The sequence below is a fragment of the Tyto alba genome, unplaced genomic scaffold (genome assembly GCF_018691265.1).
Source record: "Tyto alba isolate M040663 unplaced genomic scaffold, T.alba_DEE_v4.0 Super-Scaffold_8, whole genome shotgun sequence".
NCBI classification, from domain to species: Eukaryota; Metazoa; Chordata; class Aves; order Strigiformes; family Tytonidae; genus Tyto; species Tyto alba.
In genome coordinates this window covers 713,286-737,711 of record NW_024881329.1, presented here as the reverse complement: position 1 = coordinate 737,711, position 24,426 = coordinate 713,286, and the positions used below count along the sequence as shown (strand labels likewise).

General features: G+C 39.7%; 1 protein-coding gene across 1 annotated transcript; it reads right to left on the bottom strand.

Moving 5' to 3' along the window:
• Window positions 1-1,226: 1,226 nt before the first annotated feature.
• On the bottom strand, window positions 1,227-24,243 carry CHKA (choline kinase alpha). Its single transcript, XM_042784863.1, has 12 exons — window positions 23,820-24,243; window positions 19,908-20,019; window positions 12,789-12,842; window positions 8,653-8,766; window positions 7,934-8,067; window positions 7,558-7,662; window positions 7,141-7,199; window positions 5,482-5,569; window positions 4,460-4,568; window positions 3,878-3,984; window positions 3,460-3,541; window positions 1,227-2,662 (listed from the first exon to the last, which is right to left on the bottom strand). Exons 1-12 carry the CDS (start codon window positions 24,164-24,166, stop codon window positions 2,603-2,605), a joined length of 1,371 nt encoding a protein of 456 aa, XP_042640797.1. The 5' UTR covers window positions 24,167-24,243; the 3' UTR covers window positions 1,227-2,602.
• Window positions 24,244-24,426: the final 183 nt, after the last annotated feature.

Here is a 24,426-nt window from a genome sequence, read left to right as displayed (position 1 = left end):
TAAGTTTTCTGACTATGGCTTCACAAGACACTATCTCACCATGGAAGTGCCAATATATTTAAACAGCTGCTTGGTCAGCACATAAGACAGCTTTAATGTTCAGTGACTATGGGCAAGACTGCTCCAGTTCTTGTTTGTCTACTGCTAGTTCTCAAAGAAAACTTAAAGAACTTGTCCTTAATAGGCAAATCTACAAAAAAAAAAAAAATCATAGCAGGAAGAGACTAAGCATTTCTCTTTCCTCATTAGCTTTGACTTACCTCTGTCCCCACTAAGCCTACCACACACCACCTGGGGGAATCCCACCTTCTTTAAAAGGAGTTTACATAACACAAGATGGAACATGCTTTGCTCTCCTCCAGGGCCTTTCCTCCCCCTGGAGCTCAGAAGTCACAGTACTAATGCTTGAGTACAACGGCAGGTCTGGGACTTCGCTAAAGCGGTCTTGCCAGGGAACTTTATTGCTTAGTTTCCTCTCAGAATTTAAGAGGAGCCATCCCAACTCTGAGAAAGGGCTTCACCTCTGATGCAACCGTTCATTATGGTCAGCACTACTGTGACAGACTCCTTCCCTGGTTGGTTCTGAGAAGCATGAAAGGCAAGGGATGAGCTAGAAGACAGTCTCCACGGGCTTCTTGAGAACTTGAACTTACTCTTGGAATACAAAACAAGGTTTCCTACAGAATCAAGACCCCTATTCCATCTCAGTCCTTTGCAGCTAGCTGCAAAGCATCATTCCAAACCATTTGTTTCCACTCCTGGAACTGCCATTCCAACTGGGTTCCCTGTGTGCAGCAGTACCTGTTAAATGAAGCCCTCAGTAGCCTAGAGATTATCTGGCTAGTCACACTACAGATACTCGGCTCATGTGCCAGTAAAACTCAGTACACACTGGTAACTGTTACCTTTGTTTTTAGGGTAGTTAAGAGGACAAAGTGTTTAAAACTTTTCCCACCTCTAAAACTACAGACTTGATAAACTGATCTTCAGTCTGTTTTTCATCACTTGCTATAACCACCTTTCCTTCCCACACTTTCCGTTAGTGTTCAGTTATATAATAAATGCTAAGAGACATTTAAGTAGAAGGTATATCCCACAGCATTGAGCCTAAAGCTTAAATTAGTCTGCCTTTGAAGGGAAGCAAGAAAGTACTTTCAGGATTGATTAAGGACAGAAACAGCATCCATTTCATCCTGCAGGTGTAATGAAGACTTAAGAATATCAACTATGATGTTTAAGTGCTCTATATTTATTATAAGGTATTAATAATGGAGTGTATGGAAAATTACTCTCTACACTAGAGAATAAAATGACAGCTCTTACAAGTTATGCTATACCATACATGAAATGCTGCACATTTTTTCAGCTGCTTGAAACAGTATTTGCTATACAAGTGAAAAGGGTAGACTTAGAAGTTTATTATTTATAACACAGTGTGGTAGAAAGCACAAATAACATTCAAAATAAATGAGCTCCCAAAAATCTAAAGAAATCTGTAGATGACATGTACACAGATTACACTCAAGTTTCAATATACACATCATTGTTCCCCACAAGACGCTCCACTTTACTCGATTGCTGGAACACAATGAAAATTGAAGGTGCTAGAAAAGCACCTCCCAAGCCACATAAGCATTGGATGGGCAGAAAAAAAGTAATTTCCTGAAGTGTTCTCCGCAGTCTTTGGCTCTACTATTTCTTACAGCCATATACTGTGGCAACACAAGAAGAGAAATGGGCTCCAGTTACAAGTATTGTCAATGCCAATCCAGTTACCTGGGGAGTTGCTAGAGCAATTCAAGGCACTCTTCCCAGTGCTGCCAGCCCACAGGAATCCCTTGTGCAGGACACAGCGTGTTAAGAGACAACCAGGCTGGGCTAAAGCATGTTCTTGAAGGACATGGAATGAACAGTTCAAAACAAACTCCTTCAGAATGTCCAGTTCAGAGTTCGTTCATACTTCACTTCACAGGCACACCAGCTTAAGAGAAACATTCATGTATATGTAGGTAACACTTGAAAGCAGTATGCTTTCAAGTGTGTTTAGTTGCTTTATGGTTAGAGTGGTGTAATGTATCAGCACCTCTGAAGACAGTGTTCGTGGGGCATGTTGAACCTAATCTCACAGTAAGATTTTAAGCCTACTTCACAGTTTAACAGTTGTCTCCTTCGCTTTTCCTTCTGACCAAGAGGCAGCATCTACAATGAATCAACTTTTACAACTGCTCTGCTTACAACATAAACCATAATGCCAACACCCCCCCCCCCCGAAAATGTACTCACAGTAATACTGTTTGCTCTGATGCATGTGGTATTGACACTTAATTGTAAGCTTCTCCCATAATATAAAATACCTTCTAGATCAAAAAGATTTAAAGATATTGCACTGTTGTATTTTACTTTTGCCTCCCAATCTCATTCCAAGTATTTATGAAACTGTAAACAAGTCTTTTTTTTATATAGTCTTCAGTACTGTACACCTGTGTTCCAAGGAACTGGAGTTCAGTGACACCTTCGTTAGAGATACAGTAGCCTAAGCACAGTGTAAGTTCTGTCCAGCTGCCCTCTTCGTACAGTAACCAACAGGCCACTCCTCCCACATTCACACCTTCAGCTTCCTCTTCTGATCAAAGTATGCATCGAATCTGGATAATGCATATTCCTGGAAAAGTAAGGGACAGTCAGTGCTCACAGTAAATACAGCCGAGTTTCCTTATTTTGGATGGGGAAGCACAATGAAGGTATTAACTGTGTTACCTTCCTAATCCACCATCTCAATGCATTCATGAGCTCTACTTGCGAGAATCATCTCTCCAGAGGTGCTGTGGCCTCTTAAAATTCCCTCCCATCTTACTTCAACTCTAATGCTGTTAGCTGCTGCCAGCACGTCAGAAAAAACAGGAGCTAAAAAGGTCAGGATTTCACTGAAAACAGGTGGCTTCTGCATCACTTCCTGCAGGATCTTCAGTGTACCTGACAGTTGTGTCACTTCACAGTATACTAAACACGTATCAAGAGTGAGACTGATTTGTTTCTCAAGTACAAGCAGCTACCTGGCATTGACATTGTTGCACACTGAACACCAACGTGTTGTTACATGTGCATTTTGACTACTCAGCTTCCAAATTCAGACTTACTACAGGCTACCCTCCCTCTTGCACAGGATCTCTTATTGCAGAATATTTCAGTGCGAGGCCTCATCCCACTGTGAGGCCTGACATAAGGCTATAGTCTCTCTACCTAACAATGGGAAGAATTTCTGAAGTTTTTATGATCATAGATGTTCTTTACATTCTTAAGGAAAGAGCACAAACTAGTAACAAATTGATTGAGAAGTTTTACTCCACTTAAAAGATATTACTTGATGTGAGAGGCCATTTCATTTACTTTCTGATAATGTACCTCAGGTTACTTAAAGTATACGTTTTATTTACATGAAACTATGATTAAATAACTTACCAGGTAACCAAACTCAATGGATGAGATCTTTGCTTGTATAATAGACCACAGACCCCAGAAGAAGTGTGATGCAAGGGCAAACCTGAAATTACAAGGCTATGGTTATTGAAACACCCAGCTAAGTCATAACACCTGATTTCAATATCCTGTTAGAATAGTATTCCCTAGTTAGGGGATGTCCACACTTATTCTTCCAGTATGACATTATAAAAAATAATTCCCATTAACTTCCCCATGGAGTAGTATTTTGTTTACTCCACTAATAGTGTATACCACATAGCTAAAGGTTACAATGGACATTTTTCTTTGCCACAAAAATAGCTTATCTCTCTTGACTGAAGTTTCTCCACCCAGTGAGGTATACATGTATAGGTATCACAGCAGAAGTTTCAAGATACAGTTGTGAAAGACAGGTTACCTGTTAACTTCCATCAACACCTCTTCTTCTAGTTTGGACTTCTCTTCATTGCTCAGATTTTCAAAGCCATCATGGAATGCAGACAGGTAACTGGAGATAAAATGAAGCTGGAAGGCAAGTAAGCAGAGTTGAAACTCTGTCTCAGGACATTTGCTTCCTTCAGAAGTAGGCAAGCCCTTTAATATGCTATTTGTTCTGAACATCGACAGTCCTGGAGTTAGCTTTAAGATTAATGGTGGTTCTGCTAACTGCTTGGAAGTCTGGTTTAAGACAAGCTGTAATATTAGGACAACAGACAACGTTTTGCTACTACCAACTAATTTCACAGCTGCAGTCCACAGCTACTGGACTTTGGTGGATAGCTACCCGGGGCACGTGGTAAATATTCTATCTTGAATACCTATTATGAAGTTTCTATGATTGTCAAAGCAAAGTTAGTCAGGATTACAGAAAGTGTTACATTTAATGAAGTCACAGAGGAAAGGTCTTGGGATAGAGTAAGTCCAAAACAGAATTGAGGAAGAGTTAAGATTTGAAGTCTGTGGACACTGGCATTTAATCAATCATGTCTTATGTGCCTACCTGTTGCTTCTTTGAAGGATATTTAAGAGCACTAGCTTTGAAGAATGGGTATTTCTCATATGTGTAATCATACATCCATTCGCAGAAGTGGTTTCCAATGTCAAATCCTCTGAGAAGAGACAAAGATGGAGTACCTCAGAATCTGCATACTAGCAAGCTGTTTTTGTTTAAGCAAACCTAAAACTGAGTTTAAAAGCACAAGGCTACTTAGAACTTACTGCAGTTTTGCTATAGGAGGTAGAGAACTGATGACTAGAATAACACTTTTTTGCAAGTTAAAATCAATTAGTAAAGATGAGCAGTTAAGAAGAAAGCTACCAGCTACGTTAAAATACTAGACTTTGCTACCAAGTTTTATACCAATGGAGACAGTTACACTACTTGAGTATGAACTACATCTCAGCACAAAGTCACATGCATCTCTTAACATTAGTATTATTGCAAAGGGGTCAAAGTATTTAACTCCCACTTTTACATTATTGGAATTCAGGGTTCCATTATGTTCCAGCTATGTTAGCATTTAATGATCCCAATGACTCCACACACTTTGATCATCCTCACAGGTACTAGATGACTGAGGTAAGAACAGAAAGCTTTTTGTGTAACCATGTAGTGAAAAAACCTAGGATTACTCATCTACACAGATGAGAAAGCCATTTGAGAGAGCTGAAGAAATGCAAAAGCAAACCTGCCCTACATACATATGTAAACACACTATCTATCATTCACCTCATCTACCCACTAGCAAGAAATTTTGACATGCAAGCAAGAAGCTATTTGGGCATAAACAAACCCTCTGGTCTGGAAAACCAAGAAGCTCGACAACTTTGACTCTGCCATATGTCTATAATCAAGGCCATCAGGACCAGAACTGCTTTGACTAGTTATACTTGCTGTCCACCACTAAGAGCAGAACACATTTCACTAGAATTGATAGACAATCAGCAGTGCAGCACTTGCTCTCACTGCAGCATGCAGAAAGTAATACAACTTCCTGCTGAATAGGAAATAAAGTGACTTGCCGGTAATTATAGCTGCTGTATTCAAAGTCAATGAGCATCAGCTTTTGGTTTTCTGAATTCTCTCTGCCTTCCAGAAGCAAGACATTACCTGAAAATTAAGATAATACACCATATTCAATAAAGTCCCAGGATAACTATGGAAAAGCAGTACTGTACCTTAAGAAACATTGCTCAGAATCCCAGTTATCCCTTACATCCGTGCAGAAGAATGACAGGAAAAGCCAAGTTACACTGCCTGTATATCAGCTCATTGAAAGTTGAGATACACACTATAAGCCCTGTGAAGCTGAAAGTTTTCTTCTGTACAAGCAGAGGTAGATTTGTTCTCCTAAGGGTCCTGCTTCTCAAATGTTTAGTTTGCAGCTAATTCAGGTGACACAATCAGCCTTAGCAGCCTTTGCTGAATTGTTTCTTTCCACAGCTCAAAATTATGCAGCATCTCATACCTGCACAGCACTATCACTGATCACACACCACTTGGGACAGGAATTGTTTTTCAGCAGCCTGAAAGCCACAAACTGATCACTGCAATTCTAATATGGGGCATAACCAGTACCTACAGAACAGCTCAACCTTTTCCTTTGTAGCAGGGGGGTTGCTTTCTGTCTTTTAATTCACTTTGCCACTACAATTCACCTGAAAGTCATCAAGTTTGCCTCTGTTAAGTGCCAACTAGTAAATAAATCTAGTCATTTTAGTTTCTGCAACAGTTTGTTGCCTCTCCACAGGTACATTTGTTCTCTATGCCATACCCTTGCACCCATAGAACAAGCACAGTATTTCGCTACGCCTGTCTTGGCAACTTAGCCCCTGCCCTAAGATGCTCTGACTCCTCCAGTACTGCACCTTGCCACACCAGCAATGAGACCTTGAACTCCACCACTGTTGAGCTAGCCCTTCAGTTCTCAGATCAGTGGCTTTCTCGCCGCATGCTCCCTATCTTTATATCCCCCAGGGAAATACTCTTCCAGGCCAATTCCTCATCCTTCGCTGACTGGGGCTCCTGAGAACAGAACAGCCCTGCACACGGTCCTGGTATAGCATCCTTCCACCTCAGCCCAGCTTACCCACTGTGCAGGTGGTAGGGAGCACGAACACAGCATGCCCAGCATCTTCAGCCCCACCTCCTTTTCATCTCTTTAGAGAACTGGCTCAGAAAAAGTATTATTCCCTCCATGACTCCCAGAAAAAGACCACCAAAAAAAGTGGATGTTTTCCTTACCAGTACAAGCTGAGAACTGTTGAGTCAAACCACCCTAGTCTCCATTTTCACCATTCACTGTAATTTTTCAGTAGCTTTCTTTTAAAGGGACTGAAATATAACTTAACTGGATCACGTATATTGCAGACAGCTAAGAAAGGTACGGTCCTAACAGAAAACACCCAAGGGTTCCATCAACTGACCTGTACTAACAGAACATGTGTACATGTTTGGCTTAATCCACTTATGATACCAGACATTATTAGCCTGACAGGTTGCTGAAACCAATGCACGTGTTGTTGCAGCTGCTGCACACTGGGAGTGCACAGGCTGCTGTTTCAGGTCAGCTGCCAAGGCAGTACATTAGTAACGTGACTACCTCTCAGAAAGCAAACAAGTGACCAGAAAAGACTTAATACTGCATCACTGACCAAGGTCATGAAATATTAGCAGCTTACCTTCTTGACAGTCATTGTGGCAAAATACGACTGGTGAGAAAGTAGCTTCAAGCATAGCTCTAGAAAACAGCAATACTTTGTAAGTAACACATCATTAAGTTCAGTTCCACTTCCAAGTGGATTTTATTGTAAGAATTTGAAGTGCTACTTATTTCTAGGAAGACCTTATTTTCTCAGTTTGGAGCCCAAGACCCAGACAATGAAGTTGGACTTCAGTGATCAGCAAGCAAGATCAGCAATCGATCGTATCAATTTGTAGTTACATGAGACTCAGGTTGGTTACAGAACCAAAACCAATCCAACTTGTAAAGTAAAACGAATATAGGGTGTTATACTGTCTAATGTGCTTGAACAAGTATACAAATTCATACTGAAACTGGGCAAATTGGAACATAGTGGTAGACAAAATAAGCCTACCTTAGATTTTGCATTTCCTGGGGGAGATTGTAACTGAGGAGTTTATTCAGTTTTCTAGTTCTGGATTCCCTGGTAAATTTAATCCTCAGCACTTGGTTTAGATATCTGTTAAAAATAGAGACAATAGTACAGCATTTGTGACTAAGTATATTAGTTCTCATACGAAGATACCATTTAAACTAAAAATGAAGAAAGTTAAAAGAGTTAAAGAAAATGTTACTATTCCTCAAGGTAATTTAAGTTCCTAAAGTAACTATGAAACAGTTTCTGGGTATAGTGAGAGCTTGTGCTCTTAGGCATTCAGGAAGAACAATCTGCTTATCGAAATTACAACAGGTCACCTTTTTTCCAGGCTTTAAAGCATTACATAACTTACTTTTCCATTGTTCCAAAAAGCCACTTAGGTTCTTTATTAAATGGCATTTTCATGCCATGAAATCTTGCCATCTTCTCAGCTATTTCAGCAGATATGTCAGGTAAGCTTAGTTCTTCAGTACTTAGTTTCCTGCTCTGTAATAGAATACAATTAACTGATTAATTACAAAAGTGCGGTTAAATACGAACACTAGCATTAGTCTCTATATAGTATAGTATAAAATACTAGCATAGCACTCAACAATATAATTTTTTCATCCCAAATGAACTTATAAAATTGCTGTCTTTGGAAAAGCCTGCCCAACTTACTTATGACAGTCAATTCTCTTCTAGATCAAGACTTGGGGAATATCACATCTCACACTAAGAATATCCTCAAAGTAGATTGGGTATAAAGATTTAAAAACATAAAAAACTCTGCTCTTGAAAGAAAGCGTTACTCCATAGCTTCCAATGGTATGTTTGGTATCTAACAGGCTTTTTATCTTCATTTATTAGTCTTTACCGCAGCTGAAGAGTTTTTTGGTATCTCCCTGGCAAGAGCTATAATTGGGTTCTCCAACACCCACTGTAACTGTATCAAATTACAGCTAGCAATTACTACAGGCTGCCAAGTATTCCATTCCCACATCCCTGCTTTTCTGAGCAGTCCAGAGACCTTCTTGTCACGATCAATTAAAATAGCTACCAGCAGCCCACTAAATCATGAACAGGACTTACAGGAATGAATTCCTCCAGTCGCCCTTGCGGAAAGATTCCATACAGCTTTGGACCAAGAGCTCTCTCTGCAAGAATGGCAAACATAACACTTTCCAGAACCATGGCTTCTGCCCCCTACAAAAAAATTAAAGCATTAGCTGGTGCTTTCACAGAAATGAACTTAAGCGTGCACAACATCTAAACCGGTACAGAGTGAGAAATTTTAGAGTTGCTTTAAAAACAAGACTCAATATTTTACTAACCAAAGTTTCTTGACTAATAACAACTCATAGTTAGCATGGGAGCAATACAAATATTTTGCTTTCAAGTTTAAAACTGTGGTACAAAATCTGTATTACTTAACAGGTACTGTTGGTGGGCCAGGTCACAGGAAAACTATGCAAAAACCAAAACACCCTCTCCTCCCTAATATGTGGGAACTCTGCAAATTCATTTCCTGAAGAAGTTTATCCTACCAAAGCACAGCACAGGAACTATAAATATTATCCTTGGCTATTTTAACACACTTTGGAACCCTGCCTCACAAAAGGACATTTTAACTATGCAAGTGAATGAAGTGAACGACAACTACCCAATTTTTCATTTAGAATAATGACTTAGAATGTGTTTTCATTAAGCACATTTTAGGTCTTCCCTCTATTTAAACTCCTGCTAAGGAGCACATGTGTGTGTATAAACATTCTTACTTTTCTACCTCCAAACATGCCTCAAGTTTCACAAACTTTTTTCAGGCTTTTCCTTATATCAACAAACTCAGTCCATAATCACAAGCAGACAGGTTATTAATACGAAAGTTCAAAAATAGAAATATGAAATATGCCTCAAATACAGTTAAAAATCACTGAAGTACAGCTTGCTTGATGGGTAAGATTAGTTGTAAGTAAACAGAGAAGCCACAGAATAAATCATTACTTCTAGCAATTATGTTAACCAGAATCCAGCTGAACTAAAATCCTAGAGATCTGCTAAGCCGCTGCCTACTTTTGACCAACTCATCTTGAAGTCTAACCCATGACACTGAAAAGCATAAGAATTAAGAGCACAAAATTAAGAAAGCTCTCATATTTCAGACTACAGAGCCTTTTGTGTTACTGCAGTCCCTTCAGTCTCAGACAGTGAATAATTCTTTCTATACAAGCTCCACTCTTGAGTACATTCTAGGCAGTTCCACTGATAATTTAATTCTATTACTGGCCCATACCTTATTCATCTGGCATCTTCAAGAAATTCTAGCATTTCCTATTGAAGTGTAGGAAAGACTCAAGTATGTTCTGAAGCATTAACTTCAATAAAATGTAAGAGAGTCATCAAGAATATCAATTGAGAGTTCAAGATGATTTGCATATGAATGTATTGTATCCATGCCCTCCACTTTTACTATCTGAACTCCTTCAAGCAGAACTAATGCACCAAAAATATGTACTTTTAATCATTTCACATGCCCTCACTACCACAGATCCGAACTTTCCAGTTCAGTTCCGAAGCCTAAAGCCAAGCACCAAAAGCAAATTAGATACTAGTTACCGAATGTCTACTCCATTAGCTGATATCCAATTTGTCCGTGCCTGGTACACCAGGGTGTTTTAAAAGTATGATTACAGCAATCCTGTTGGCTGCTCCCATTAAGGTGTCAGTTCTTTGTTTTCACATTTTACTGCGAAACAAACTCATGATACTTGGGATTAACAGCAAGTGCCAAAGAAGTGTTCTTCATTAGGAGGTCACTTAATGCATCAGAAGTGACAACCAGAAATAGTGAAATTTCCAATTACTCAACAGTGAGCTTCTGGGTTACTTCTGCCACATGTCTGCCTAGCCCTAGTCCTTTAAGGCATGCTTAGAAACCTAGAATCTTCAGATAATCCACAACTACATGACTGGAAGTTTGTGAACTTCTGTGTTAGTGTTAACAAGGATGGCTGCATCTCTCTGAAAGAACTGCTTCAAGATTAAAAAGCACACATAAATATTATCTAAAAGCAGTAGTATAAGAATATTCAAGTTTGAATGCTCTGGTGCCTAACTCTTAAGACAAGAATTTAGAGCACCAAAAGAAGTTCCTCTGCTGTAGAAGAACGGTCACCTAAGAATCAGTCTAACGAGAGCCCTGGAGTAATACCATCTATGTATCTTGGGCACAAAGGCTCCTCTTTCATAATACCTGATGGACCTTTTTAAAGTCTCCACTCCATATGCTACTGTCAAGTATAGGTGTGTAAATAGACTAGTAAGGACATTAGAAAATTCTACAGCATGCTTCAGACGGACACTGAACAAATCTAGGTATCTAACTCTTCAGTTAAACATTTGCTTTTTATAAAGGATCAAACACTAAGTAAATTATGTATATCTCAATGCCTTCAAATACTTTGCAATATACTTACACTGCCAAAACAGCCTGTTTTAAGCTCTGAAGTTCTCAATTTTAATCAAACAGACGTAACCATGAGCACTTGTATTTAAAACAAGCTTCTTGAGATTTGACCACTCACTTTTAAATGAATACTTAGAGCTGAATGCTGCATTTCAAACTTAAGAATTATAAACACTCTCTACAAGACTTTCCCAGTATACAATTCCCATTCAGGCAAAGAGAGATCAAAAGCCTTTCTATACTTCAGCTGAACTGAAGCTTCTGCTTTATTCTTGCTTCAGCAAAAAGCTTACTGTAAGATATAGGAAATAGTACTATTTTGAGGTAAATTACCCCTAACAAAAAAAAAAAAAAAAAATCAAGGTAAACCAGATAATCCCTGTTAAAAGACCTTACAAACTGACAGAAGACTATCACATCACCTCTAGTCCCAGTTGTCAGCTCAGAACAGCTACAATGCTTTTGCTAGTGATCCTGAACATTTTGGGATTACCCACGTTATCCTTCTCTCCAAAGGATGACATTAACTCATCTGATGAAGCCTACCTACAATTTTTACCTACACTCAAGAAAATTAACAAATCCATCCTGACAGGAATTTTGAGTACACCGATCCAACAGCGAGGTTCCATCACCGTGTGATTAATAGCGGAAAACAAGAACCTATCAGCACAGAATCAATATGTCGAGGCAAAAAACAGCTCTGAAGTTCAAAACCTTGCTTCCTGTACTGCAAATCTTGTATGAGCTGCTAGCACCAGGGTGGGGCTTGTTTGGATTTTTATTTTCTTTTGTAACTTCAGGAACTTTTACTGGATTGGGGCAAGGGAGAAATCAAGCCACCTCCATTTTTCAAGAAAACTAAGGAATCAAACCAGTACATTTTTCAGTTCAGTCTTGGTTCAACTGAAGGTGTTCCAGTAAACTTAACTGAAAGTTCAACAAAACTTCAAAAGCAGTCATTCAGCAACAAAAATTTTAAAACCAGTTTCAACTCACTAGAAAAAGCACAAATGCTTGAATTGGTTCAGATGGCATTCCCATAGGCAGAAAACACAAGGGGAAAAAAATCAGCCCTTATCAAGCAACTAAAATGTACTTCTCCCTAATCACTGCCAAAACCATTACAGAGCTGAAAAGTGATAGCATGTAACAAGCAAAGCATCTGGCTAACATGCTGCAATGTTATCCCTTACTGAAAAAAATACTGCCAGGGTAGAAACCTAAATTACCCAGTTCTGTTCAGATGACTATGAAAAATTACATTCAACTAAACATTATGCTGCATGAGCAGAAACGCTTCCAAATGCAAGAACTTTAAAGTTTGCAGAAGACAGATGATCCAAGCACAATGCTAATTAGAAACACTTTGTGTTCAAGAGAAAGTTCTCTTCCTCTTCATATACTTTCCTCAGAAAACAGGGGTTAGGTAAAGCAGAGTACTGATCCTCCTCGACTAAAGAGCCTAATATTAGAAATAGTGGTACTGACACCAATGTTAGAAATGGTAAGAAACCATTTCTAGTAGAACTGGGGGGGTGTTTCTCCTTAATGTGGAATGCTTAAATCTTTCCAAAGTATGTACAGACACTCACATTATAGTGCTACTTCCACAAGCAAATAGATTTTTGTTACTGTTTAAGGTTTCTAGAAATACAGCCCGGACACCAGGTGGAATAATTACTGGTTTAGAGCAAGGAGGATCACCACATTCATCTATCCTCTATAAAATTCTGTGAAACAAGCAAATGTAATTACTCACTTGCAAGTCATTTTCCTTCTGAGACTGTACAGACTCTCCTTTATTACAGGACCTCTATGAATGAGAAAAAGCAAACACAATGAGAAGATGAAATTTAACATGATTAATATGCAACCACCAGAACAAAGGGAGTAGAAGTGCCAGCTACAATTAACTAGATGCCTCAACACTGTCTTGATCTGTGACAGCTACAGTACTAGTATCCATCTGACCTCTGACCACCACACTATGTCAATTCCAGAATTGGAAATCAAAAGGATGTGCCACTGAGACCAAGCCACTCCTGTAAATTGCCTGAGCTGATTTTCAGGTATGTTTCTATTGTTTCCTAGTATTTCAAAACAAGATTTCAAGGTATCATAAGCTTAGAGGAACATTTTTAATTAAGAGAAAATTAAGTCCCTCTGCATGACATCTGGGATGATATGCTTCTTGCAGTTAAAGCACTTAAGACACAATAGAGAAATTCCACAAAATCCTTAGAAGGACTATTAGAAGAGGCATGTTATGAAGCTTGCAAAGCACTTGCTTTTTTCTATTACCTGATTTCCCAAATTTCTTGTGACTAGATTTTTCTTATTTACAGTATGCTCTCTAGGGTATATGTACAATGTACCAGTGGCTGTGCAAATAAAAGATTTTTCTTCAAATGAGCGGCCCATGTAAGCTAAACATGTCTCAGTAAGAACTGCAGTATACTAGCAAAACTTTAACAAATTCCATGCATAATGTATTGTGCTAGGATTGTTAACAGTCATTATAAAGCAGTTTCTGACTATCAAACCATACCCTCAGCAACTGAACCTTCAATGGCACATGCTTTTAATAGAGCTGCACATTTAAAATTCAAGATGTAATAAAAACCTTGTCCTTTAAAGGGCTTGAAGGTAAGGAGAAGAGAAAGCAAATATTTGCTTAGAATTAGTGACAGTTTGTGGCTGCTATTTATGTTGCAATTCCACCGTTGACTGTTTAAACCAGACTAGCTTTAGAGGCCCATAAAGGTAGCCTGCATCTACACCTTCTGAACAAAACCATTTGATTCATAGAACCGTGTGCATACCTTTCTGTTCCAAACTCTAACATGTCCAAAACAAGGGTGGAAATATGAACTTAATGGAACACAGTTAAGCAACACCAGCTGCCTCAAGTACAATACAACAAGCTAATGACTTACACAAGCTATGCAGTTACAGTATTTCAGAAGCTACAGAAGAAGTATAGTTAACATGAATCGATGGTCTTTCAGCAAGTACTTCCCATTCCACTAGGATAATAAGTTTAAAACAAGACAGTATGAAAATTACTATTAGCTTATATTCCTTTCAAGGAAATTAATAAAGTCAAAACATACTCACTAAAGCTAAGTGCGTAACTAGTCAATAGTATTAAAGTCATTTACAAAGGGCTTCTCTGAACAAGCATGTCCTACGTCAATACCACTCTTTCATCTTACAGATTTTTCTTGAACAGTCAGAAAGTTACTCACCATCCAGGAGTCTTTCCTGATTAATGGTGCTCTCAGAATGGTTCAGTTCATCAGAAGGTAAGCAGATTAGGCTTTTCCCTAGAACCTGAACTGGCATCCACTTTCCAGAAGTCACACTGCATAAAGAGCTAGCCAGTTCTAAGAGTCCACCTCAAATTAGTGTTGGAGATAGCCTAATGGCATCTACTGTGCCACTGGAAAGAGACAGTTAGGGATGTGTACTGCAGAGTCATCAGAAAAGGAGACTTCTGCATCATCCCTTCCTCTTTTCTGTTCCCTCAGCATGGAACATTAGTGTCCAGAGGAGAATGAATACAAAGTAATTTGTAAATAACTTGTATTTATGAATGGGAGCTTGGAGAGGATCGGTCTTCACAAGTGGCCACGTACTCAGCCCAGAATTAGGAATGTCTCCAGTACATTTGGTCATGGAGAATGAAGCAAACAAGATGCAATTTTATGTAACAAGTTTAAGAGTTTAACTAAGAGTTCAACAGATGTTAAAGCGGTAGGATTTGACTAGTTTTTGACTGCACAATCACCTATGAGAACAGTGGTTCAAAGTGAAGCATCTCATACAATGAGGTATTTGATCTACATATTTGCTTATGTGTTCTTGCCTAAATCAACCTAAACTTCAGGTTTTCCATAAACTCTAATAGCTCACTCCAACTCATATCCAATTCTGGAATTTACTGACTTCAACAGCAATGAGGAGAATTTCATTACCCAAATAAGAGAATGACTACTTAACTGCTGGAGGTTTTTAATCACTCTCTCGCTATGGAAATACTAACTAGAAATGGATGTGTCTTCTATATCTTTAAGATTGCTTTAAATATTTGTTCAGTGACGCTTTTATGGTGGGAAGGTTTATTCTCAAAGCAGATTATGAAAGCTCACTACAGTTTTTGTAAGAGAAGACAGCTATGTGCAGAGACAACAGAAGTTGTTACAGAATCTACTCTGCGATCATGTAAATTGATTTTAAGGCAGGAAGCCCCAGGGACATGATGAAAGTCCTAGAATGTGAGACACTGCACATTATCTGATCTGTGATCAGATGCCCAGTGTTTATACATCTGGCAGTTTGACACAGAAAATTGAGTTATTTCCTCCCTAATACCCCAAATTTATTTCTCTGGTAGCTGGAAGATGAGCCATGTATCAAAAGTCCCAAATGATGCTTGGCTGGAAAATTCTGTATAGAGGAAGAACTTGCAACTTTTTTCCCCAAACAACCCCTAGCTCTGTCCACAAATTTAAATCTTACATTATAACTTATTTTTCCTGAGTTTACTCAGCTTTAATAGTTTTCAAGACTTCAAAATACTGCAGTACTTTGATTTAGAGAAATCCCCAGGAATTCAAATCCCAAGGAATTGCAACATTACAAGGGACTACCTGAGAGGCTATAGACAATCTGTGCAGAGGGAACTTTTCTTAATTCCAGAAGCTGCTGGCAGACATCAATTTGAGTGTCAGAGTATGGGAACACAAACAGCTTTAGATTCAGCAGTAACTATTTCTGCTTCTAAGAATTTGCCATCGACCACTGATCCCTGCCAGACCTGAATGGACTGATACTAATTTGCTAGAAAACCTAGAATCTAGCATGTAAAGAATAATTCCTAGTTCAAGCTCTACAAAAGCCACAAAGACATCTCTAATCCTCTTCATTTCAAGTTACCATTCTCTTATGAGGGAGCAGAGGAAAGGAAGGGGCAGTAGTTTGATAATTTGTTATTGATGTAAACATTCAGATGCACAGACAGTAGCTGGTGCAACTTAAGCCTTATTTTTAAACAATGAAATCCAGTACTAAAGAAAATGAAAGCTGTAGAGAATGCTCCAACTTCAGAGATCTCATACTATACCGTGAATCGTGTCTGTCACCTGGAAACCAGAGTGCTCTAGGCACGATCGCATGGGCAAGCCTGCAGCAGAGAACACATGCATATACAACTAAAGTGGTACATTACCCCCAGAATACCCTTAACTCCACCCAACACAAATATATCCCCATAAGAGGTGCTTGGTTTCTTTCAAGCCGTCTGCCAGTGCCAGGGATTTGTAGTTACTCCATGCTACAAACAGACATGGACACCAACAACCACAGAAGACGTTGATAATTACAGTTACACAGCAGTCTGCATTTTATTTAGTTACAAAAAATAAAAGGCAGCAAGGCAGGTATGGAAAAAGATTTACCACAGAACTGTGGCAACCATTTATACTTATTTTGCATCTGCTCACGTAGAAATTGAGAAACCAGAGAGGAACATTAGGTATATTGGTTTGGTTTTCCTCATTTATATATAAGATTTTGTTTTGGCTGTTGCAAAGTAACAGAGCCCCAGTGAATCAGAGTTCAAGGGTCTTTTGACATGTGTAAAAGAATGGGAATCAATCCCCAAATTACCTCGTTAGGTGAACTTCAAAGAAATTCACCTCAATTTAAGCTTTTTTTTTTCCATTGATGCTATCTTATGTTGAAATCCTATCAGCATTTCTAAGATGTGGGAAGTTTTGCTTGTTCTGAATTTAAGTAGGAACACTACAGTGATCTGCATATGAAATCCAATCTTAAAGTCCAGACATTAAACGGCATACTGTTGGAGAATCTTTTGTTTCAGTTATAACACTGATACAGCCAACAGTTAAAGACATTTTGCCATGAGAAAGTTTTACTTTCAATGCTCCCCTTTAATTTTATCAAGAAAGCTGGAGCAAGAATAAGTGAAGCAGAGTAAGACATTTCCCATTTTTCATTGTAGAACATATCTGCATTGTGCCTCAAACATTTGCGTTTTAATGTGGTTAGTACTTTAACCTGTCACAAGCACAAATACTTGTCTTAAAAAAAAGTTCTGCTCAAGGATATACTCAAGAGAAGTCCTTGATTTTTAAACACCCATGCCAGTGCAGCCATTCATAATAATGGCCGAGCCAGCTCAGTTCATCTCCCCCCAACTCCCCCCAAAACAGTCATGCACACAAAAAATTGGCTTAAACACATCAGCTATAACAGAGGAAGGCAAAAAGCCTTCCCTGTGTGGCTGCTTTAGCCAACTGGCATGGTTTATATTGGATGAGTTTCATGTACTGACATTTGTGTCTTCCAAGATTCATAATAAGCAAACTGGGGCTATTTTCAAACAGCAAAAAAAGGTTCCTTTAAAAGGTGGCTCAAAGAATTATGGGGCCAGTATCATTCATTAAGTTAGTATCAGGTATCTTTTTTCACTCCTATTCAAAATTTTAACATAAACTTGTCTTCTGTACGTACAATAATTTGGTGCAGATTGCTATAGACCTATAGTATTTACAGTAAAGGAATAAGAAGAGCTGATATCACTGTTTTGTGCTCCAATTTCAACAAAAAGTAAAATGGACAAGAGTTAAAACATGCTACAAAGGCTCAAACAAACAAGTGGTAACTACTAATACCCAGTGGCAGTTACAATTAAGTCATTGAGAATTCAGTCACGATTTTAGCATAAGGTCTCAAAACTTAACTTAAACAGCGTCCCCTAAATTTCTATAGGGCTTTAAACTTAAGCTAAAATTACTAACATTACTAAAAAAATATCGAATTACTCCCTCTTAACAGGCTTGTCATAAGAGTCTGCTTATGCCACCCAGAAATTCATAAGAATCCTAAGTGAGGCTTTCAAAATACCCCAATAAAACAGTTTGCTTATATTTTAATCTGCATATAAGGTAGAGGGGCTGGAAGAGACAAATGTTTGTCGACAAAAATTGTGAACCTCAATGCAATCTGAAAGTTTTACCTTGGGACTTTCTCTGCTTACTTAACCTTTAGTGAACTGCACCAACAAGAGCAGTCATTTCACTGCCACTATGGAAATAAAGGAAGTTAGACATCTCAAAAGATCCTTCAACACCAAGAGTAGAAAGGTTAGAAAGTTATGAACACACTTTCAATTTTCAAACCAAATTAGTTCTGATTTTAGAGCCCAAAATTTTATTTTGATTTCTTCAGTGGATAGGGGCACAGAAAAGGCAAGTTAAAAAAACCCTAAGGGAGGAAGAGGGCAACCAAATTCTAGTCTACTTTTCCTTTGAAATATAAGGGAAAGGCCACATTTCTTCACAGCTCTCGGGTAACAGAAGTTCTACCACTACAGCAGTTTTACAGCCCATGTTCCTACTCAAGCCTTCTACATATTAAGTCAGCATTACATTGAAGACATTAATAATTCTGAAAAATTCTTCTCATCAACCCTAGGAGCCATTTTAAAAACAAAGTTTCTCACCACCATTTTTTTCACTTGGCTTTTTGTTTGTCTTAAACTAAAGGAAAGACTATTTAATCTTGAATTAATGAACTTCTACACATTTTTCTTGTTTAATGGTTTAACTTTCCCAACACGCATATGGTGGCGTAGCCAAGTATTTAATGATATTTCAAACCACTGGAATCTTTGATATGTTTCTGGTAAAGTTTGCTACCACGGGAAAGTTAATCCCTCATAGTATAATAAAAGAACACTTTAAAGCCAGTTAAGTGACAATTTCCAATGAGATTTTTAACAGTAAGTTTGGTCAAGGCAGCAGAAGCAGGAAGAATGGGCTGAAATTTCAGTAACAGTCAATCTCCTGCAGATATTGGATCAGTTATTCAAAGCAAGTGACAGAGTACTGAAAAATATCAAATTAATGGATAACAAAACAAGACCTTCTAAGTCAAATAGAAACAATTGCCAACATCCAAATGTAATTTTATGAAGCTGCAATTTTTCATAAGGTTAAACACTTATATTACGATTATTTATTTACAATATAATCAGGTGTCTAGCAGAAACAGGTAAGAGAAGGTCTGCTGTACAGTCCTATGGTAACAGCCTGTAAGCTTTAGAAGAGATCACCTTTAGAAAATACTCTTGATTTTAAACCTTAAAATTTGAAACAGATTTGCCAACTGCTTCTCTTAAGGTTTGACAAATTTCAAGGCTATTTACTCTTTACTAATCAAACAAAAGTAACATTAGAAGAGTTCTACAAACATCTGCTTAAGCTTCTATGCCAGCTACAAGGCATATCACACATTTAGAAAAGAATGTTTTGGAATGAGATGGCTGTACGGTATTGATATTTGTGCTTCACTTTTATTCTAACACTATAGATCAAATTTTCCAGCAACGCAATTACCATGAGGTCTAATAAAATACTTGAGCACTGTACAAGTTCGACAAAACCCTCGACTTTAGTCTCCAAGATTCATAAATGCTACCGAGATTAAAATTAAGCAGTTTAGTTATGCCAAAGTCCTACATACTGTACAGAAGCAAACTTTAATAACTTTCCTGAAACACCACAGTCCAAAATTAACACCATAAACAAAACATTGCTAATCAGACAGCAAATAAGCCTTCAGTTGATACACACCAGTCAGGATCTGTATAGAAAGGAGTGTTAAGTTCTAGACAATAACCAACTATAAAGAAAACTGCTTTAAGCTAGCAATCTACCCCAGTACCACTAAAACACATTCCCAAAACGATAAAGCAGCACACACTTGTAGTGTGCCACAAATTAATATCTCCAAACATACTACAATTAAGCTACAGAAACCCTCCCACTCCCAAAGTGCTCTACGTACTCACCATCTGCAGGATTGCACCATATAAGCGTAGGAGAACTTTCCGTGGTTCATCTGCAACTGTCTCAAGGGTATCAGGTAGCGAGCACTGAAACAGCATGTTGCTGAGGCCACCTCTATCAAGAGAAATGCAAGTTTATCAGCTTAGACAAGCATACGTTTCATTTTCTACAAGTTAGAGGTGTACTAATCATCCTTTTAGTATGATTAACTGATCTACTCTAATATAAGAAACAATTTTCCAACAGTATCTAACTCATAGCTTAAGGCTTTGATAAAAAGAACTGGCAGCTTCATGCTTCTTAATGTATAGCTCACCATCAAGATCTACTGATCCAAATTACAACTCAAGCTATGAACAAACTGATGTAAAATGTAACAGGCAACTAAGACGTAGACTTCAGGACTTGGAAACAGTGCTGGAGTCCTGTCAGACATACTTTGTTGCACAAACAAGCAAGACAACAGCAGAATAAGCTTAAAACCATGAAGTGAATATAAACCCCTGAATTTTAATGAAGAGCTGGTATCACTGGGCTGGCAGCTATAAAGATTAGCTGCAAAGATTTAACCCAATACCTGTGATATAGCATCCACTGATTAAAGTCTCATGTTATCATTCTTAGAGAGTTCTACAAGCATGCTGGATTTTTATACAATTACTGCTTCACAGAGTGTTCTTATAGGAAAAAGTGACAGCATTTGTTTTTTACAGGTTTATCAAGCTAGATAGATGCTAGATCAGAGAAGCCAAGTTTCTTGTAGTAGCTCACTAAGAACACCAGTCTACCCTACCCACATTTTCTTTGCTACACTGTCTTTCTGCATTGTCTTTGTTAATACATTCATTAATAACTTTTCAAATTTCCCTTCTGCAATAGATTTTTTGTGTTACTACTTTTTACTATAAGAGGAAAAGAGTACCGAAACTTTTGTTGCACTTGTATAACAAATGTAAATCAGCTCTACTGAAAAAACTCATCTGGCTCACCATTAAAGAGAGCTTTCAACAGATACCATCCAAATATCATAGGTAGTAATAAAGGGATGAGGTAGCACAGATTTAAAAAGTAATTTATTTTACTTGTAGCATGCTACATAACTTACTGCAGTAACTCTAGAATTTAAATAGTAGTACCTCTGTCATGTTGTGATTTCCTTCAAAGTAATGCTGTTTTTCACAACATCCAACACACAAGTATTTATTATTACCTTGCAGTGAGCTTTGATTCGAGGAATTAATGGTAAATCCATGCAGTGGCTAAAGTGCACTTAGTCCTAACCTGACGCTCCTCTCAATGCTCTTTCAAATATTTTTCTAGATTCTCTTGTACCACAGCAGAGTACTAGTAAAGCCTTTCTGGAGAAAAAGGCTGCCAAGAAGTAGACAATGTGTATGTATTTACTGGGAGATGATACAGAGAAGGGCCAGACTACATAGTCAAAGTCAACAATTGAGAAGAGAGAAATCTCAAGAAAATAGGGTAAAGCAGCAGCTGCACAATATGCTCAGGAAAGAAGACAGAAGAGAACCAGGTGGCTTGGCAGGCATCCAGAAAAGGAGGTTTAGAGACATGAGATATGAAGTAACTCTGAACCATGAAGGTAGAAAAAACCAGACAGATGGAAAGGATATCAAATGAAGAGCAAAGCCGGAGTATTCCAGGTGCAATCAGAACATTGGTTAGTTATACCAACTACATGTCTGACTTCATTTTAACTGTGCTAGACAGGTTTTTTTTTTTTTTTTTCAAAAAAACATTTGCAACCTTTTCCTAGTCTCTCATGTAGACTTCGGTGAAAATATCAATACTTAAAGAACTAAATACATTGGAATACACTAAAAAAAACCAATGCCCAACTAGAGCTCAAAGCTCTGTACAATTATGTTGTTTAAATATATGCTCAGCCTGCATACAGTGCACGAAAGCCCAGAAACTCTTATATTTTTTTTGTACCTCTCCAGCCAAACAGGAGTATCTTACTGAGGCTAAACTCCATAAAACAGAAGTTTCACTACAGTTTTATGCACTTGAGACTTCAAAAGTTACCTCTAATCAAGGAAATCCATATGTGAGTCTAATAAAAGGTATTGTTCTCCTGAAAGGTCAGTTGTCTCAGCAGCTTGTTTAAGGATCAAAAGGGCCTATCTCACTCTTATACAGATAAAGCTATCAGTCTACCACTACAAATTACTTAAAGGTAAGCCCTTCCCAAAAGGTCACTTATTTTCAAAGCTTCCCATAGCTTTCCCCAAATCACAGCCACAGCTATTAGACATGCTTATATACTTGCATTCTGATTAGATGCGAATCTATTCCTTTGCTCTCAAACAGTAAGGACCAAATGCACCCCTTCATCCTACGATACCTAAGATTATGTACCTAGCAGCTGTTCATGGACAGGATTTGCACTAATGCAGTCAAAATGGCAATGCTGACAGACACTAGAGAATGCACAGAGTGTTTGACTTCTGTGAAACTAGAATCAGCAAATAGAATTGATGCTGCATTCTCTGTAGATAAATGTGGTGAGAAGACTTTTGACAAAATAATTCCAACTGCCAGGTAGCATGATCTCACACATTCTTAAGTTTCAGCCCTTCTCTCTTCCTCCCAATCCAGAAACCATCAAACCATTTTGATGTGGTGTCCCAGAAGGGACACTTCCAAGGAATGCAAGAGTAACTGTGCTAAAACCTAAGGCTTTAGAAAATAAGTACCAAAGTCAGCTGTACACACTAATAAGGATGAAAACAGAATTAAGCAAATCAGATTACAGATATATTATCAGCCCAGTCTACTGTCTAGGAACAGTATCAGCCTTCTAAAAAATCTCTGCCTTCATAAACTTATTATGGTCATGTCAGGTGAGGAGAAATGATCTAAAAAATACAAATACTACCTGCGCTGGCTTTCAATGAGTTGCTAGTTTTGAATAGGCTTTAAAAATACATTTAGAAATGAGCACAGTGGGTTTTGATTATACTTTTATCTATGAGAGCTTTGTCAACAGTTAATGCTCTCTTAGCTAACTGGGGGTAGATATTAATATATTTCATGTATTGGCAAAAGTAGAAACGCCAGTAACGGAAACTCTGAACTCAAGGGGAAAAGCTGACAACCGTATCACTTGAAACTGTATGTGACTCTACACTTGATCTGGTAGAACGATCAAGCACTAAGACACTAGACAAACAGCCTGTGAAAATGAAACTCTGAACTGACACCGGTGTAACTAGGACACAGGACTTATTCAAAAAACGAGACTGTTTAATTCCGCAAAGACGGTAAGGCTGTCAAACACATTACACAAAGCTTCTAGAACATCCCCAACTTGCATAGTTCTGCTGCCAGCGTGCTGAGTCACAAGTGCTTGTTACTATATATGATAAAAGATGATTCACATTATCGACACACCGCATTTACCTGCTAACTTCTGCATTTCAAACGGTCAAGACCACGCGGAAAAAAAGGCTCTTTTTTTTTTATCTCGGGAGGGAGCTGCGTACCCGGTGCAGCGGTTTCTACCAGCTCCACCACTTTTCCCGTCAAGGTCCGGGCCCCTCCCCCGGCCCAGGGCCGAGGCGCTGCCGTTGCGCTCCAGCACCAGCCGCCCGGCCCCCCCAGGCTCTGCCGGCCGGGGGGGGGGGGGGGGGGGGGTCCCGCGGCTCCCCCCGGCCCCGCCAGCCGCACCCCCCCCGCCCCAGGGCGCCGAGCGGGGGATGCCCCACAGCCGGAGGCGGATGCGCAGCCGCTCCCCACGCGGCAGCGAGCCTGCACCCCAGAAAAACAAATAGAGGAAGATTTTTTTTTTTTTTTCTTTTTAAAAGAGAGAGTCAAAGAGGAAAGCCTTCACGTTGCGTCAGGAAGCGGCTCCGGCTCCCAGCGACCCCGCCCCCCCTCCCAGCGCTGACCTGATGGGGCTGATGCGCAGCTGCTCCTCCCGCAGCCCCCGCCAGGCCCCGGGCAGGAACTCCTTACACCACAGATACGCCTTGCGCCGCGTCCGGGGGTCGAGCGGCGGCTCCTCCTCAGGCGGCGGCGGCGGCAGCAGCACGGCAGAAGGCGGGGTGGCGGCGCCCCCGCCTCTGCCCGCCGCGACGGGGTCCTTCCCCTCGGGGTCGGCGTGAGCCAGCGGCGAGGGGGGCTGCCCGGCGGCGGGGAGGGCGGGGAGGACGCCGCCGCCGCCGCCGGAGCTGCAGCCGAGGAGGAGCCCGAGCGGAGAAGGGTCGCTCTCGCCATTGCAGAACTTGGTCTTCATGGCGCGGGGCGGCCGCGGCAGCTCGCGCGCTGCCCCCCCCCCACCTCGCCCGCCCGCCCGCGCGCGCGCCCTCCCGCCGTTAGCGCCGGCAGCGAGCGAGCCGCGCGCTTCCCACCCCCCGGCCCCCCTTTTATAGGCGGCCCGGCACGCGGGCCCGCTCGCCTCACGCTCGGTTCCGGAGCGCTGATTGGCTGCCGGCTTTCGGGGGGTGGGGGGTGAAAGGGAAGGGGGGGGGGGGGGGGGAAAGAGGCACGGCGCGC